General features: G+C 46.4%; 3 protein-coding genes across 6 annotated transcripts; 1 reads left to right on the forward strand and 2 right to left on the reverse strand.

The window, feature by feature from the left end:
* Nucleotides 1–12: 12 nt before the first annotated feature.
* LOC117902183 (vacuolar protein sorting-associated protein 41 homolog) lies at nucleotides 13–4,916 on the reverse strand. 2 transcript variants are annotated; one of them, XM_034813356.1, is made up of 12 exons: nucleotides 4,789–4,916; nucleotides 4,603–4,731; nucleotides 4,374–4,544; nucleotides 4,205–4,322; nucleotides 3,795–4,148; nucleotides 3,412–3,734; nucleotides 2,043–2,119; nucleotides 1,398–1,799; nucleotides 1,154–1,340; nucleotides 857–1,096; nucleotides 668–794; nucleotides 13–603 (listed from the first exon to the last, which is right to left on the reverse strand). In XM_034813356.1, exons 1-12 carry the CDS (start codon nucleotides 4,813–4,815, stop codon nucleotides 221–223), a joined length of 2,538 nt encoding a protein of 845 aa, XP_034669247.1. In that variant the 5' UTR covers nucleotides 4,816–4,916; the 3' UTR covers nucleotides 13–220. The 2 variants fall into 2 exon arrangements, with proteins under 2 accessions (XP_034669247.1, XP_034669246.1); XM_034813355.1 differs by having other exon boundaries at nucleotides 2,043–2,114; nucleotides 3,407–3,734.
* Nucleotides 2,198–3,421, forward strand: LOC117902187 (beta-1,3-galactosyltransferase 6). Its single transcript, XM_034813362.1, has one exon. It carries the CDS (start codon nucleotides 2,248–2,250, stop codon nucleotides 3,385–3,387), a length of 1,140 nt encoding a protein of 379 aa, XP_034669253.1. The 5' UTR covers nucleotides 2,198–2,247; the 3' UTR covers nucleotides 3,388–3,421.
* A 1,257-nt stretch (nucleotides 4,917–6,173) lies between the features above and the next one.
* LOC117902184 (serine/threonine-protein kinase GA29083) lies at nucleotides 6,174–14,216 on the reverse strand. Of its 3 annotated transcripts, XM_034813359.1 has the most exons (7): nucleotides 14,073–14,216; nucleotides 13,782–13,967; nucleotides 8,506–9,145; nucleotides 7,407–8,451; nucleotides 7,200–7,345; nucleotides 6,995–7,144; nucleotides 6,174–6,934 (listed from the first exon to the last, which is right to left on the reverse strand). In XM_034813359.1, exons 3-7 carry the CDS (start codon nucleotides 9,142–9,144, stop codon nucleotides 6,653–6,655), a joined length of 2,262 nt encoding a protein of 753 aa, XP_034669250.1. In that variant the 5' UTR covers nucleotide 9,145; nucleotides 13,782–13,967; nucleotides 14,073–14,216; the 3' UTR covers nucleotides 6,174–6,652. The 3 variants fall into 3 exon arrangements, with proteins under 3 accessions (XP_034669250.1, XP_034669249.1, XP_034669248.1); XM_034813358.1 differs by having other exon boundaries at nucleotides 13,782–14,216; XM_034813357.1 differs by lacking the exons at nucleotides 13,782–13,967; nucleotides 14,073–14,216 and adding an exon at nucleotides 9,192–9,292.
* Nucleotides 14,217–14,364: the final 148 nt, after the last annotated feature.

Genomic DNA, 14,364 nt, shown 5'->3' on the forward strand with positions numbered 1-14,364 from the left:
AATGTGACTTTTATCTATTTGGGGGTTCTATAACGAAACGAAACTTTTTTGTACAATGGTTTCCATTCGATACTTAGCAGAATCGGCGTCAAATTCAATATTTATTTTAAATACATTAAAAAAGAAAGCAATAAATAAACATTCACGCAAATTGTATAGCTAGCAGTTATAAAAGGCATCCTGAAGCAAAGGGAAATTGTAAAACACATCCACATCCGGCCTACTCCTCGCTTGGGTCACTGTTGCCCATATCACACTCTGCGCATTGAACGCTGGCTGTACCGCCGGGAATACACAGCTCGTGGTAGATATGCCCGCATTTGAATGCAACTAGGCAATTGCGGTTTGCCGTGCTTTTCATCAGAACTGACCGATGGCACTGAGGACAGTGGTGTTCGTCCGACACATGCTGGGCTCTTCGCCGCATGGAAACCACTTCCGAATGGCTGTCAAAATAGTCATCCAGTTGAATTTCATGGGCTGTGCAGAGCACCTCCTCTTGGGTGTTGTAGTGCCAGAGCATTTTAACCACCGATTCACGGAGATTTGGTATGGTCTGTCCAAGTTTTATTTTACTAACTACTATCTCGGGATTCACATAGTCTAAAAGAGTAGAGACGAGACGTTACATTTCGAGTAAAACAATATTTATAATTGATTAACGAACCAACAATGCCGTCCAAGACTTTCGTTACAATTTCGGGCTGCTTGGTGGACTCATCAATGAGCACATTCCACAAATCATTGTCGTTGTGCTCCTTGCAAAATTCAATTGCCATTTCAATATCACTCATCTGTAAAAGAAAATCCTTCATTAAACTTTCCATTTAAACTTGTTTAGTTGGCATTGTCGTACACTGTGTATGATAATGTTAAGGGCTTCTACAGCCTCTACTCCGCCCATGCAGCCCAGCAAATAGACCATTTCCGGATAGAAGCCTTCCCGCTTGCAAATGGCCAACGCATCCTGTATGACGTACTCCTTGGAACGCCGCAGGAAGGGCAACAGTTTCGATCGATCGTATTTGGCGTACAACTCAACTAACTTGTGTTGGAATACATTGCTGCTGTCGATCTTCTGAAGGTCATCCAAAAACTAAAAAGGAAAGGGGTGAATTCTGTTGGTTTATGTACTCATGAATGGAATTTTTACCCAGTACAGGTACTCCTGATTCTGTTCCAGCTGCTGCACGACAACTTCAGGCTTAATTTTTTGCTTGTCCAGTAATATTTTGAAGGCTCGCTCGCGATCCAGATGAATTAGTGGAATGATTAATTTCGAAATTACGCCGTAGAGCTCATAGCGACGTATCAGTTCGAAAACATCCTTGTTCTGTAATCTGAGCAACAAAATTGACTTTCCATTAGGGTGTCCTCAAGTAGATCCAATTACTTACTTTAAATACATTCGCAAGGCACTCTCGTAGTCCCCTTGATACGAGTAGAGCAGGGCCAGCGACTCCAGCAATTCGTTTGCATTCTGTTTGCGAAAGTTGTCATGTATGGCATTTATAACCGCCAAACCATCGTAGAGCTGCGGTGGCCATTCCTTGATCAGGTTCAGAAAACCCTTGACATCGAACTTCAGAAACTCGTACAAAACCATTTCATAGACATGGGGATCCAACTTGCAGTCCTCAGATGTCGGCAAATAAGCACTAACAGCGCGTAATTGTTGGCATTTGACAAATTTGAAGACTTCCTCCTCCCAAAGGGCTTTATTGTTGCCCAGCATACGCAGGCAGAGTTTGGCAGCATCTTCGTATTGTTTGAGCGTCAGCAAATGGTTGATGTACAACCTGTGAAATCGGATCAATCAGTTTGCATACGAAAGTACATATTTAATTGAAAATATAAGAAATTCGTTTTTTTCGATATCGAAAGTCTCAACACGATAGTTTCCGATACTGAATGCTCAAATACGCGTTTCATCGATAACATTAGCATAACCGATATTTTGTTAGGATAAATAATAGATGCAATATATTCAATATTACAAAAAAATAAATGTGTTGAGGTATTTATAAATTATAAGCACTCACCTGGCAACTGAAAGAACCGGCAAACTCCCGGCGCCATGTGCTGATATCAGGTCGATTGCCTCCTCGAATTTACTGTGAAAAAAGTAAATAGAACCAGCGCAGAGCACCGGAGTTATGTGAAAACAATTCGCAATTATGTGCAGCATACGCATAAGCCACGCCAGGATCTGATTCAAGAAAAACGTCGAGTGTCCACGGAACAATAATGCGGCGCTTGAACAATCTGGTGACCCTTTTCACTGCCATTACTGCCTTCTTTTTTGGCAGTTTCATAACAAGAATACTGAGTTCAGTGGACAAATGCCCGTCCCACCGGGGTGGAGTGCCCAAATTGGAGCCGCATCCGGATCTGTTTCTCATGGTGCTAGTGCTGAGCAGCCCCCGCAACGTGGAGCAACGGAATGGCATTCGAGAGACCTGGCTGCGATTGGGGCAGCCGCTCCAGCAACCATACTATCCCGAAGAACTCATCTACCTGCCTACCTACGGGCCCAATGGGCACTTGCAAATGGAATTGGTTACGCAGCAGGCGGACCGCTTAAAGAAATATATCAGCTGGCAAGCATCAAGCAAGAGTTCAGAAAAAACTCGGCGGAAGATCAAGGTAAAGCATCTCTTCGCGATTGGCACTGAGCAGATACCCAGCGGCCTGAAGTCCGAGTTGATGAGTGAGCAAGTGCAGCACAACGATCTATTGCTGCTGCCACGGCTCGCAGACACTTACGGCAATTTGACAGAGAAACTGTTGCAGGCTCTGGATGCTTTGACGCATCACTTCAATTTCTCCTATCTGATGAAAGTGGACGACGATACCTACGTCAAATTGGACCATTTGCTCAATGAGCTGATTTCGTACGATCGCAAGATGCTGCGCAAGACACCCGAATACGGGCACGAGCCCCTGCCGCAGCTCTATTGGGGCTACTTCAATGGTCGTGCAGTGGTCAAGGGAAAAGGCCCCTGGAAGGAGTCGAACTATTATCTGAGCAAAAACTATTTGCCCTACGCTCTAGGCGGTGGATATGTGCTATCCCGAAAGCTCTGCGAGCATGTCGTTAATAATTCCCATGTGCTCTCCACGTACGTCTCGGAGGACGTATCGATTGGGACCTGGCTGGCGCCGCTGCGGCACGTTTATCGCTGGCATGATCCTCGCTTTGATACTGCCTACAGAGCTCGCAAGTGCCAAACGTATCACTTGCTCCTGCACAAGCGTACCGAGGAAATGATGAGAGCCATCTACCACGGGCAACCTTGTAGCGGAATTGGACCAAGTACCCTAAAGGAGTACTACTACGACTGGACGCGAAACTCGGAAAAGTGCTGCGATAGCATAGTTGTCTAGAGGAAAGAAATCAGCTTACCTGTGCTTAATCAGCCACTCCACCCGATCGTCCGTTTCTATGAGACTGGCAACCACAATATCCTTGGGAGCGACAATAAAGTAACGATTCTCCTCAATTATGCAGCCCAGGCTGTAGTCGTTGACGGTGTACTCCTCGAAGCCGCGCAGCGTCAGACTGTCCGTGCAGATCTCCTCGCTGCTGTTCATTTTGTACTCAATGACGCACAGCACGGGTCGAAGTGCTTTGTAGTTTGCGCTGCGCTCCTTGCGATAGCCGAGTACCACCAACTGGCTGGACGCCAGCGGGGCCAGTCCACAAATGTAGAAAGTAGTTTGAAATGTCGAGACTGCAATGCAATAAAATATTATTAGATACGATTAAAGCGATTCATGTTCACTTTACCTACCGGGATCCACAACATAGCCCGGCAAATTGCTGGAAGCGGCTTCAATTCCATTCCGCTTGCGTATCACACAAATCCTGATGGTGTCCACCCAGCCAATGAGCAATGTGTGCTCATTGGACCAGCGCAGGTGGCAGCGGAAGTTCTCGAGACGCGCCTGCTGAGGAACTTCCCATTTCATCAAGCCCAAGGAGCAACGTTCACTCAAATCATAGACACGAACGCCCAAGTGGCTGGCCCAGGCCACAAAGTTTCCCTGCCAGCAAATGGACAAGACGCTGCCTTCGACTGCGCACAGCTCGGTGGGTTTGAGCTTCTTCAGAATATTGCGCTCATAAAGTGTGAGTTTGTCTTCGCCTAAAACGAGTTGGAGTTAGAATAGATCTTAGATCCACTAAATGGGCTCAACTTACCCACTATGAACCGCCTGACGCGGGACTTTGGGTCCGGATCTAAGGCCACAACTTTGATGGATTTGCCAAAACTAAGATTCTGATTGTTCTCGCAACTGAAGAGCCCCGTGATGTTGACCTGCAAGAGAACGTCTGTCACATCCACCCACCATATAACGAAGTGACTCACTTTGCCATCGTCGGAGCATGTGGCCACATACTCGCCCTTTGGGTCGACATCCACCTGGTTCACTGCCACTTTGTGCGTGTGCTGCTCGCTGTTGCTCAGATTGGAATCCACCGAGTTGCCTTGGTGATCCAGCAGGTAGACGCGCCCTCGGAATGTGCCAAATATAAGAAACTGCAATCTCTTTAGTACGAAAGACCCGTGCAATTTGGGGAATGCGAATTTAGCCAACCTTGGAATGGACAGCAGTGCATGTGACGACGTCTGCGTTGAGTATGTTCTTGAGATCGTTGGCTATCCGCTGGTACTTAAATTTTGGCTCCACTTCTTCATCCTCTTCGGTGCTCTCCGTTCCAGAGTCCTAGACAGCAGAAGGGTCTTGTTTCAGTGCACCCCCACTCTCAGTTTCAAAACTTACGCTATTGACTGGCAGCTTTTCTGCCATTTTTAACCATCAGTTTTATTTATTTCAAGGATAATTGTTCTTATCAAAACATTTCATTTTTTTTTTTTGCTTTTTGTTTGTCTGCCTTGCAGTGTGACCGATACCGATAAAATATACTAAAATATACCTTCTCATTTGAAAAATATACCGTAAATATACCGTAATCTTAAATTATATTCCACGATTCTGATGTTCTATTTGATATTACTAGCTTGCACAGACTTTTAACACTGAAACAATAGCCTAATCCGTTTAAAGGATGAATTTGACATATTGTAAACACTAATTTTTATTGGTTTGTATACCTAATGACCTTATATTTTACAAATTTGTATTTGAGTTTTTCATTAAAGTTGCCCTTCTAAAAGCAAGGGAGCTTTGTCTACAGTATGTAAATGTATATAAATGATCAAAAGAGACATGTATATTAACTGATAACATTGAAAAATTTGAAAAATGGCGCGCACAACAAAACTAGGCTAAAACTAGTGGATCTTTTCACCATCGCATTTGGGACTGATAGATTATACAGTTCCCTCCAGACCAGGGCTCAGCACGGCCTTATCTATTATCTATTAACTATTGTGCATGGGACAAGTCCTTCCTCTCCTGTACTCATTTTTATGCCGGTGCCGGTTTAAGACATCGTTTTGTTTATACCTCAAGAGCAAGTAAAATAAATAGATGTGAACAAATTAAAGCAGAGGTCTTAGATACCGGCTTAAAATAAGACCAGTGATGAAAGGTCAAATAAGGGGAAAATTAAAGTAGATTTATTTTAAGAACCTTCAGTCATTAAGAGCATAAATAAGCACACTGCTTGCATGTGAAGTAACGTGGAAATACGTTCGATATGTTCCGGTCGGGTACACAGGTTGCTCATAATATTGCAACTGATTTCGAAGAACATGATGCGTAGGATGTAATTGATTCATGCATCAAAACCGAAGCCACACTTTCTTTGCTACTCGGCCACGACATTCATCAAATTTAAGCAGTTCATCGGCTGTTGGTTATTTATATCTAGACATTCATCGTTTACTTAAGATTTTGTGTTTCGTATAAGGTTTTAAAAGCTCTCTTCATCCGGAGATGAGAAACCATTTCAAAAGTATTTTCTTCGATTTGTTGACGACAGTCCAAACACAGCCCCTTTGTCCATGGGAAATAAAGCACAAACATCAACATATTGACAATATAGGTATGTATGTGTGTATGCATGTATATTTCGTTCTTCATAAATGCGCTTAATTATTGTTTGATTTAGTCTAATTTATGTTTTCCTGTGCGGTTCGGGGTCTAGGCAAAACAAAAGAAACAAAGGGAAGCAGGCAGAACAATGAGGAAAATGGACAATGTTTATGAAAATATACACAACTTGTGGTTTATTAACCAATTAAAACATTCTAAAAGTACCAAATAAAAAATATGATTCCCGCTTGCATGCGCGCTATAAACTTTAAATACATATGTTAAGAAGTTAAGTCTAAATAGATGATTGCGAAACCAACCGTAAACGGTTTGGAAACTGGAATTTCGAAACTTCAGTTTCTAGAGTAATATTTTGGGGTTTTGCTTCGTTTTTCGTTTGTTGGTTGTTGTTTCGTTTGACTGTGTGTTTCTTTCGTCGTGTCTTGCTTTGTCTTGTCTTCATTTGTTTGTAGTTATCTCTAGTACACTACAGGATTATCGTGGTGTATGTGGTAATGTGTGAATAAATAAAAGCCTAAATAGTAGCATTCTAAAATACATAATACAAAAACTACGCGGCGTCAACGACAACGTCAATAAGTGGGCGTGGTTAGATTTCGGTTTAAACACCCCACACGGCCATAATTCATCTGTTGTAATCGCCGCATCCGATTTCCTCGTTGCCCATTGTCCAATAGTGATCCAAAATATCCTCGCTGGTGAAGCGAACATCGGGATCGGATTGCAGCATGTTGGCGATTAGATCGCGCACGCCGTCTCCAATATCCGACCAGTAGGGATCGGGGAACTCGTACACGCCCGAGATGATGGCGTCGAAAAGCGGCTCCTGTTGGTTGTCTGGCGCCACAAACGGCGGGAAGCCGCACAGCAGTATGTACAGTATGATGCCAGCGGCCCAAACATCGATCTGCGACAAACAAATCAGTTAAATTGCAGTCTTAATTAATGACTTATGAAGTTACGTTACCTTCAAGCCGTAGCCCACTTCCAGCAATATTTCGGGTGCCACATAGGTTGGCGTGCCGCAGACGGCGTAGAGAGGCTCGGTGACTTCACAGGCCAGTCCAAAGTCAGCGAGTTTCAGTTGAACGACGTTCCCGAACTCATCCAGTTCAACCTGCGAATGGAGCCAATTGGATTACTTGAATCAAATGCCTAACTTTCCCACTTACCAATAGGTTCTCTGGCTTGATATCTCGGTGCACAATGCCCATGGAATGTAGGTAAGACATGGCTGAGCCCAGATGTCTGATCATGATGCGGGATTGGCTCTCCGAGAAACGCGTCACCTGGGTAATTGCATCAAAAAGATCGCCCCCTGCGAAATAAAGGGAAATTGAAGTAAAGGTGAATTTCAGGCTGACTGCCAAGGCACCCACCACTGACATACTCCAGCACCAGATACATGTTTGTGTTCTGGTCCACATCCATTACGAGCGAGATTATGTGCGGATGGTGGAGCTTTTTCATGACGCGCACCTCTGCGTCAATGTAGTGCTCTTTGCCCTTGCACTTGCTCTTGTCGATTATTTTCAGAGCGCGCGGAATGCCCGTCTGGCGATCCTTGATTTTCAGCACAATGGCAAAGTTGCCGTCGCCAATGATTTGGCTCAGCGTGTAGTTGTCGCGTATGGCAGCCGGCAGTTCGGCCACCTCCACGCCAGTGCTCTTGAGCAGCGCCGCCTGCTCATCGTCCTCGTGGGCTGGGCTCGCCTCCGACTGAAGCTGAGCCTCGGCCTGGGCTTTGAGCTCCCCCGGCGGGTACGCCTTTTTGCTCTTGACAGGCATTTTGGGCTTGGGTCCCTTGCACGCTGTGCCCGCCGTGCGCAGCGTCTTGCGTATGGCGTTAATGGCGCGCTGCTCCTCCGCCTCCAACTTGAAGTCGTCCACGGTGTTGACGCGCTCTGTGCCGTAGGCGAAGAACACATCGTCCGAGCCAAAGAAGTCGGCCAGCTGCAGCACCGAGACACCCGACAGGGTAAACACCTTCCTCACATAGCCCGTGTCCAGACGCACCACCTGCGTAATGGCGGTCAGGACGTGGTCGAAGCTGGGACTGTTCCGCTTGTTCAGCAGCAATCGAATGATGCGCCTGGGCTTTGTCCCGTTCCGGATGAGCGTAACGATGCGCGGATGCACCACGCTGTCTCGCTCACTGAACCGCGAAGTGTTCAACGGACTGCCATTGGAGGCGGCTCCTCCGGCAACTGTGGCCGGCGCGCTGCTGTTGAGGACTCCGTTCTTCAGCGGCGAAGCGGGACGCTGCAGCTTGGCCAGCCGACTGTTGCACGAGCGGCTGTTGTTCGCCAGCGTGAGGTTGGCCAGCGGCTGGGAGCTGGTGTTGTACTCGACCTTCTTGAAGTTTTCGTTATTGCAGGAACACACGTAGCTCTGTCCATCCTCCAGCTCCTCCAGGGCGATAATCTAGGGGGGGAAACATCAGTCAAATCTGATGGATAAGCGTTCCCTTTCACTCACCTTCTTGCCACACATGTCGTAGATGGTGCGCACTGCACCTGGGATCTTCACATTCTCCTCGAGGAGTCGTGTGAGGTCCTCGTAGAGGCTCTCGAACGATCGATAGCGTTCGTTGGACACGGGTATGGTTATGCCCGGGTAGAAGCGATCCCCGTTGCGATAGAACTTAATGCGGTGAGCCTTGCGGGTCGGTGTGCGGCTGCTGGTGATGCGCTTCTTCAGGTGTGCCGTGGCTGACACCACGCTCAACGATGCCGCACCGCTGGCGGAGCCATTGGTGTTGGCGATGCTCGTTCCAGCTGGCGCCGAGGTGGTCGAAGAGGCGCCGCTCAGGGAGCCGTTCGACTTGCCAACACTTCCGCTGCCGGTCAGCGAACCGTTCAGATCCCTCAGCTCGTTCAGCTCCTTATCCGGCTCCGAGTTGGAGCTGGCCGGACTGACACAGTCCCGTCGACTGTGTGTGTCTGCCGCCTCATGCTCCGCACTCTGCTGCTGGCTGAGTTGATCGAGGAGTGCGCTCTGAGCTGCCGCTGCCGCACTGCTGGCGGCCGTCTTCTTGGGCGTCGCACTGCCGGAGGCGTTGGCCTGCAACGAGGAGAGCACAGGAGAGGTGCAGTGCAGGCTGTTGTGCACTTCCATGCTGCAAAGAAGTAACAAAAAGCAATCAGAATTTGAGTATCTTCCACAGGAGCGCGTTCATTTATGGGTAACTCTTGTCTTCGTGTCTTCGCTGATTCCGTTGCTTGACTTGGCTTTGATTTATTTTTCGTTTTATTCATTCAAATGCTTGTAGTTTCTATGTTTTATGACAACGCTCTCACAGCAGCGCCTATTATTTATCATTTTATTGACCGCTGGCACACACTCACATTTCTGCTCACACGAACTGGCAAACCGGTTCGGTTCTCGGCTTACCCACAGACAATCCCCCGCTCTGCACCCCAAGACAAGCTACAAATGTTCAGCAAAAGTTTTAAACTGTAATTACGCTAATTTACGCAAATTGTTTCTGCTATCTGGCGCTAGATGGCCTGCTGCACTAGATTCTGTGGGGTCACGAGCTCTTGCACACTTTCTGGGCCAGTCCTGTGCTGCCGCTGCCGATGACGCCACCATTAGCAAAAAGACACACAGAAGAGGAGTCAAAAAACGGGCGTGCCGTGTCCTATTTGAGAAAGACGGAAAGTTGACTCAGCTCAGGTAACAAACCAACCACCTGAGAACAGGCGTGGAAGCCAGCGACTCAGGGGAAACCACACACGCAAGGGTCGAACCGTGCCTTTGCCGCTCGTCTGATTAATCGTTTAAGAATTACATTTCTGTTGGCTGCTTGGAGGAATCTTAGATCACCGAATAGTTTAGGCTGCAGCTTTAGACAGATCATTAGCACAGTGTGGTGGGTGCAGAAGGAAGTTAGCCACAAAGTTCACTGCCACTTGAAGTGCAATGAAAATGTGTTTCAATGATGTACATACAGATACATACAAAAATACATGCAGTCGATGTTGAAGTTGAATTTCGGATTGCGTTCTCCTCAATTTTGTAATCAATGTTTTTAGTAATTGCAACGCTATTACCTCATTACTGGAAGCCAATTGCTATGACGCCACATTGCAGCAGCACTATCCGCAGGCGCATCTGTGGACTATGCACTGTATACATACGTATGTACTTTGGTACTTACAACTCACCACACATTCCTCCATTTCCCCTTGACCACAAAAACTATTTACACCAAAAACGAGATTTGTTCGCTTTCCTCTGCACTTTCAAGTGGTTCAAAAGTTGGCTAAGTCGGCCAACTGAAGACCTGAAGACTGGCGCCGGTATGGAGACCATGGAGTGCAGCGAGCATGACTTTTGGCATTTTGTTTGTTTGAAGTCGACGCGTCGCAACGTCTAGAAGTCATTTGACCTTTATGTGGCTCTTTGTCGAAAAGCAAAAGAGGCGTTGGAATTGGGGGCTTGGGGCTGGGAGGATGACATTTATAAAAGGGAAACATGGGAAAATGATGACAAGAAACCAAAGCGCATAGCGAGCCGAATCTTTTAATACCCTTCCAAATCGATCGTTCCTATGACAGATAAGTATAAGTAACAGCATAAAGAATGGTCTGTGCATCTGCTAATGCTAATAGCGCTGGGTGGTTGGTGCGTGGTGAATAAGATATTGGTCCTCGCCACAGCGGACAACGTCACCTTCGAAGTAAATTCACCTTGATCTGCTTGTGTAGAGAATAATTGTTCGGCAGAAGCTTTTGCGGAGGGAAGTGTGTGGGAAAGTCTGTCGTGGGGAAGCATTTGCGTATATTGAACTAAGAAAAAAATCGATAAGTTGCGGTGCGTTGGCGGCGTCCAAGTGGGCTGGTTGTCTCACCGGCTGTGTGGTGTGTCTGGGCTTTGGAGAATCAACATCACTGGCAGTAGGTAGACAGAGTCCCACACAGATATCAGTTCCCCCAGAGAGGGCAGACGACACTGCAGATATCGTATTTATAATTAAATTTCACTTGTAAACAAGAATGAATAAATATTTGAATTGACATTCGCCCAAAATGGTCACACACTACGAAAGCGAAACTATGACGATATTCACAGACCGCCGACTGGAACCGGGAGAGCCGGAACGGATGCCGACCCGATTCGAAGGGGTGGGTGCGGCTCGTGGCGCGTTCACTGAAACAGGTGCGTCCGAGCGCGTGGCGTTGTCCTCGTCGGTTGTTGCCCCCAACAACAGCCAAAAGCAACAAACATGGCAAACCACACATTTTGGGGGCTGTGTCTAGCTCTCCTCTCTCTTCTTTTCTTTTTGTTTCCTCTCTTCTCCTTTCTTTTCTTCTCTTTTCGTGGCCAATTTTTCATAGTTCATAAAAATTGTTAATTAAGACATACTCGTACTCTTGCACGTGTGTAAACTCACTCGAGTAAGTGCCCGATAGCGGTATATCTGTGTGTTTGGGCGAAACGAGGGGATGGCGCGGAAAAGTCAGAACAGCAGAGGCCCGAGTGGCGATTATATGCGACTATACACTACCCTATCTACCACATACTCAGTTGTCCTTTATTTATGGCCATATTTCCACTTTCGAGTTTACTCTGTACTTTTGTGGCTCCCAAAATGTTTTAGTAGTGGAAAGAGAAGGAGGCTGCGGTGGCTTTTAGCAGGTGCACAAGTACCATCGCCACAACCCTTAAGCTGCGACACAAAAATGCGGAACAGCGCCCTGTTAAGCATCGGAAGTTGTGGGAGAGCAAGCAGAGGCTTGGCGCGGCATTTTCCTGCAATGCAAACAACGAAAGAATTTGAAGCTGGGATGCGTCTGGTGTTAAATGAAACATTTCAGACAGAACTCCAGACAGAACCAAAGACAAAGCTAACAGCTACAGAATGGAAAAGTAAAAGTAAAACTCACAGTGCCACTTGTGCTACTCTTTGGCTCTTTCGAGACAAGACACCACTGGCCAAGGGGTTGGTTGTAGCGACTACAGCGGCTGTAGGCATTGCCAGTCCTTCAAAAAAGTTACTAATCCGAGTACATCATCAGCGAAAGCCAGGCAATAGGCAAGTACATTTATGTTTACTTTGTTTTATGTACATACATATATGAATTATATATAAGACATATTGTATATAATATAGCATTGAGCCTCGTTCCTCGTGTGCACAAATATGTAAATACATAAATCGTCAGGACATGGCAAGGCCGTCCAGGCCGCGGCTCATTTGATTTCTTCAAACACGATTTCAACACGCATGACCCCGATAAGGGTATGCCCTGCCCTTTGGCCCTGCAACATTGCAAGAGTTGCTATGAAGAACATTTGTTTATCCATCGAATCATTCATACACATTGCTCCCGCATAACTCTTTCAGGTACAAATGCGAAACAATGCGAAAATGCGGATATGGATACAGACAGAACTAATCACATATCGAGTGCACACTGTATAAGCATGTACATATGTACATATGTATGTATGTATGTATGTATGTACTTATGTGTGCGTCTGCCTGCTGCCACGGCGCTTCTTGCAATCCGAGCAGCAGATGCGAAACAAGGCAGAAGGCAAAACAAAAGCCGGTAAACAAAAACCGTTGCAGTTCATTGAAACTTGAAGATTTAAGCGACAGGGGTTGGGGCAAGGAAAGAGGAAGCGCTTCGGTCTGGGTCTGGAGTTAAAGCTGAGACTGTTGTACTTTGGACACGTTGAATTTCGAATTGGGGAACACACAAATGGCGCCACAAAGAAGACTTTTAATGGAAAAAAGGTTTGGGGCTGTATTGTACTCAAATTTCAGCTAGCGGAAGCTGAGAATCACTAAGGGCAAGAGGTTCCTTTCTAAGCGTTAAAATTGTTAAAACCGAAACTATCTATGGGTCGTTTCTTGGCCCAGTTTTCCAACACATATCCAGGATAGCGGAGATCGGCGGATTGCGGCTGGGCAAGTTGCCAATTGTGGCTCGTGGATCCATCCGCGTGGGTGAACGATTTATTTGCAATAAATGGATTTTGTGTGCACACTTTTCAGTTCATTTTGGCCTTTTATTGGGTTTCACTTTTTAATTGAGTATCTTGGAGACTTGTTTGTGGGGGGGCAGGCAGCGCATTTGATCCAGTGAAAGTTTTACTTAACGGTAGAAGTAAACCCATTTACCTCTGGCTGTTACAAGCAGAGGCCAGAGCAAAGCGGCTAACACTGGCGTTCTAATGAGCTCGAGCACAGTCGGCATACATACACACATATGTACATATGTATGTGTGTAAGCCCTATGAATCATCCGGTCTGCTTTGCCGCAGAGAAGAGAAACTCAGCTTTGTGCCCGGAGAACTCGTACCGAACTAGAGATAGTAGATTGGATGTTTTCGCAGAGAACGAATATGTTTACTGGCGATAAGTCAAACAAAATCAGCAGAGAGATAGCTGAAAAGGGAGGGAGGGGGACACTAATTCGCGTACGAACACGAGCACGAGTACGAGGGTATGGCAAAATCACGTTAGCTACCAGAACGGGTTGTTTTTCGGCTGGAATTTGGGAATGCACGGCAGAAGACAGTTCGATTTGTTCTCTTATTTTACAGCCACGACCCAGCGAGCAACAAAAGTGGGACTAGGGGCTGCTATCAAATTTGCGAGCGGCACTGGCTTATCTGCGATTTCTTTCCATTTTCAGATGCGGCGCGGGCACCGCCCACCCTCCCTCCACGAGGGGGCAGATGTCAAGTGTCGCAATGGGCTATTTGTATGCATTTTGTTTGTTTTATCGTGGCCTCACCTTGTGTACCAAACCAAACACAGTAAGTCTGCATAAGCCAACAAGGCAGTTTTTTTTTTATATTCCTTCTCCCGTTCGCTTCGCTTTCGTTGTGTTTCTCCACTGCTCTTTTGCACCAGTCACTCACTGCAGTTGGAATGGGGTTGGGGGGGGGTGGGCTCACTCGCTGTGCTCACAAGAATGCAGCTAAAAGCACAAACGTTCTCGTATAATTAACTAAAACAAATAACACTTTTCTATTCCAATCGAATCACTGCCGCCGTTTGGTTTCCCCTTTTCGCTTCTTCGCACATTTCACTTTGGCCTGCGTTTTCGGGCTCATAATTCACTGCTTGCGCCACTCCCTCATCACAGATCACAGACAAACTCTGGGCACGAATTTTGTGAGGCCGGCCCAGTCTCGCGATGCTACTACTGAGTGGCTGGTATGATAGAATTTTTTACTTAATTTAATTTAAATATTTAGTGAAAAGCAGTGGAAATGGTGTGACCAGTGTGACCGCGGAACTATCGATAAGACATACCGTCAGACCCTCAAAAACATGCCACAATATTCCTTTTCATTGTAAAAATATACCGTAAA

Source organism: Drosophila subobscura, chromosome U (genome assembly GCF_008121235.1).
Source record: "Drosophila subobscura isolate 14011-0131.10 chromosome U, UCBerk_Dsub_1.0, whole genome shotgun sequence".
Taxonomy (NCBI): domain Eukaryota; kingdom Metazoa; phylum Arthropoda; class Insecta; order Diptera; family Drosophilidae; genus Drosophila; species Drosophila subobscura.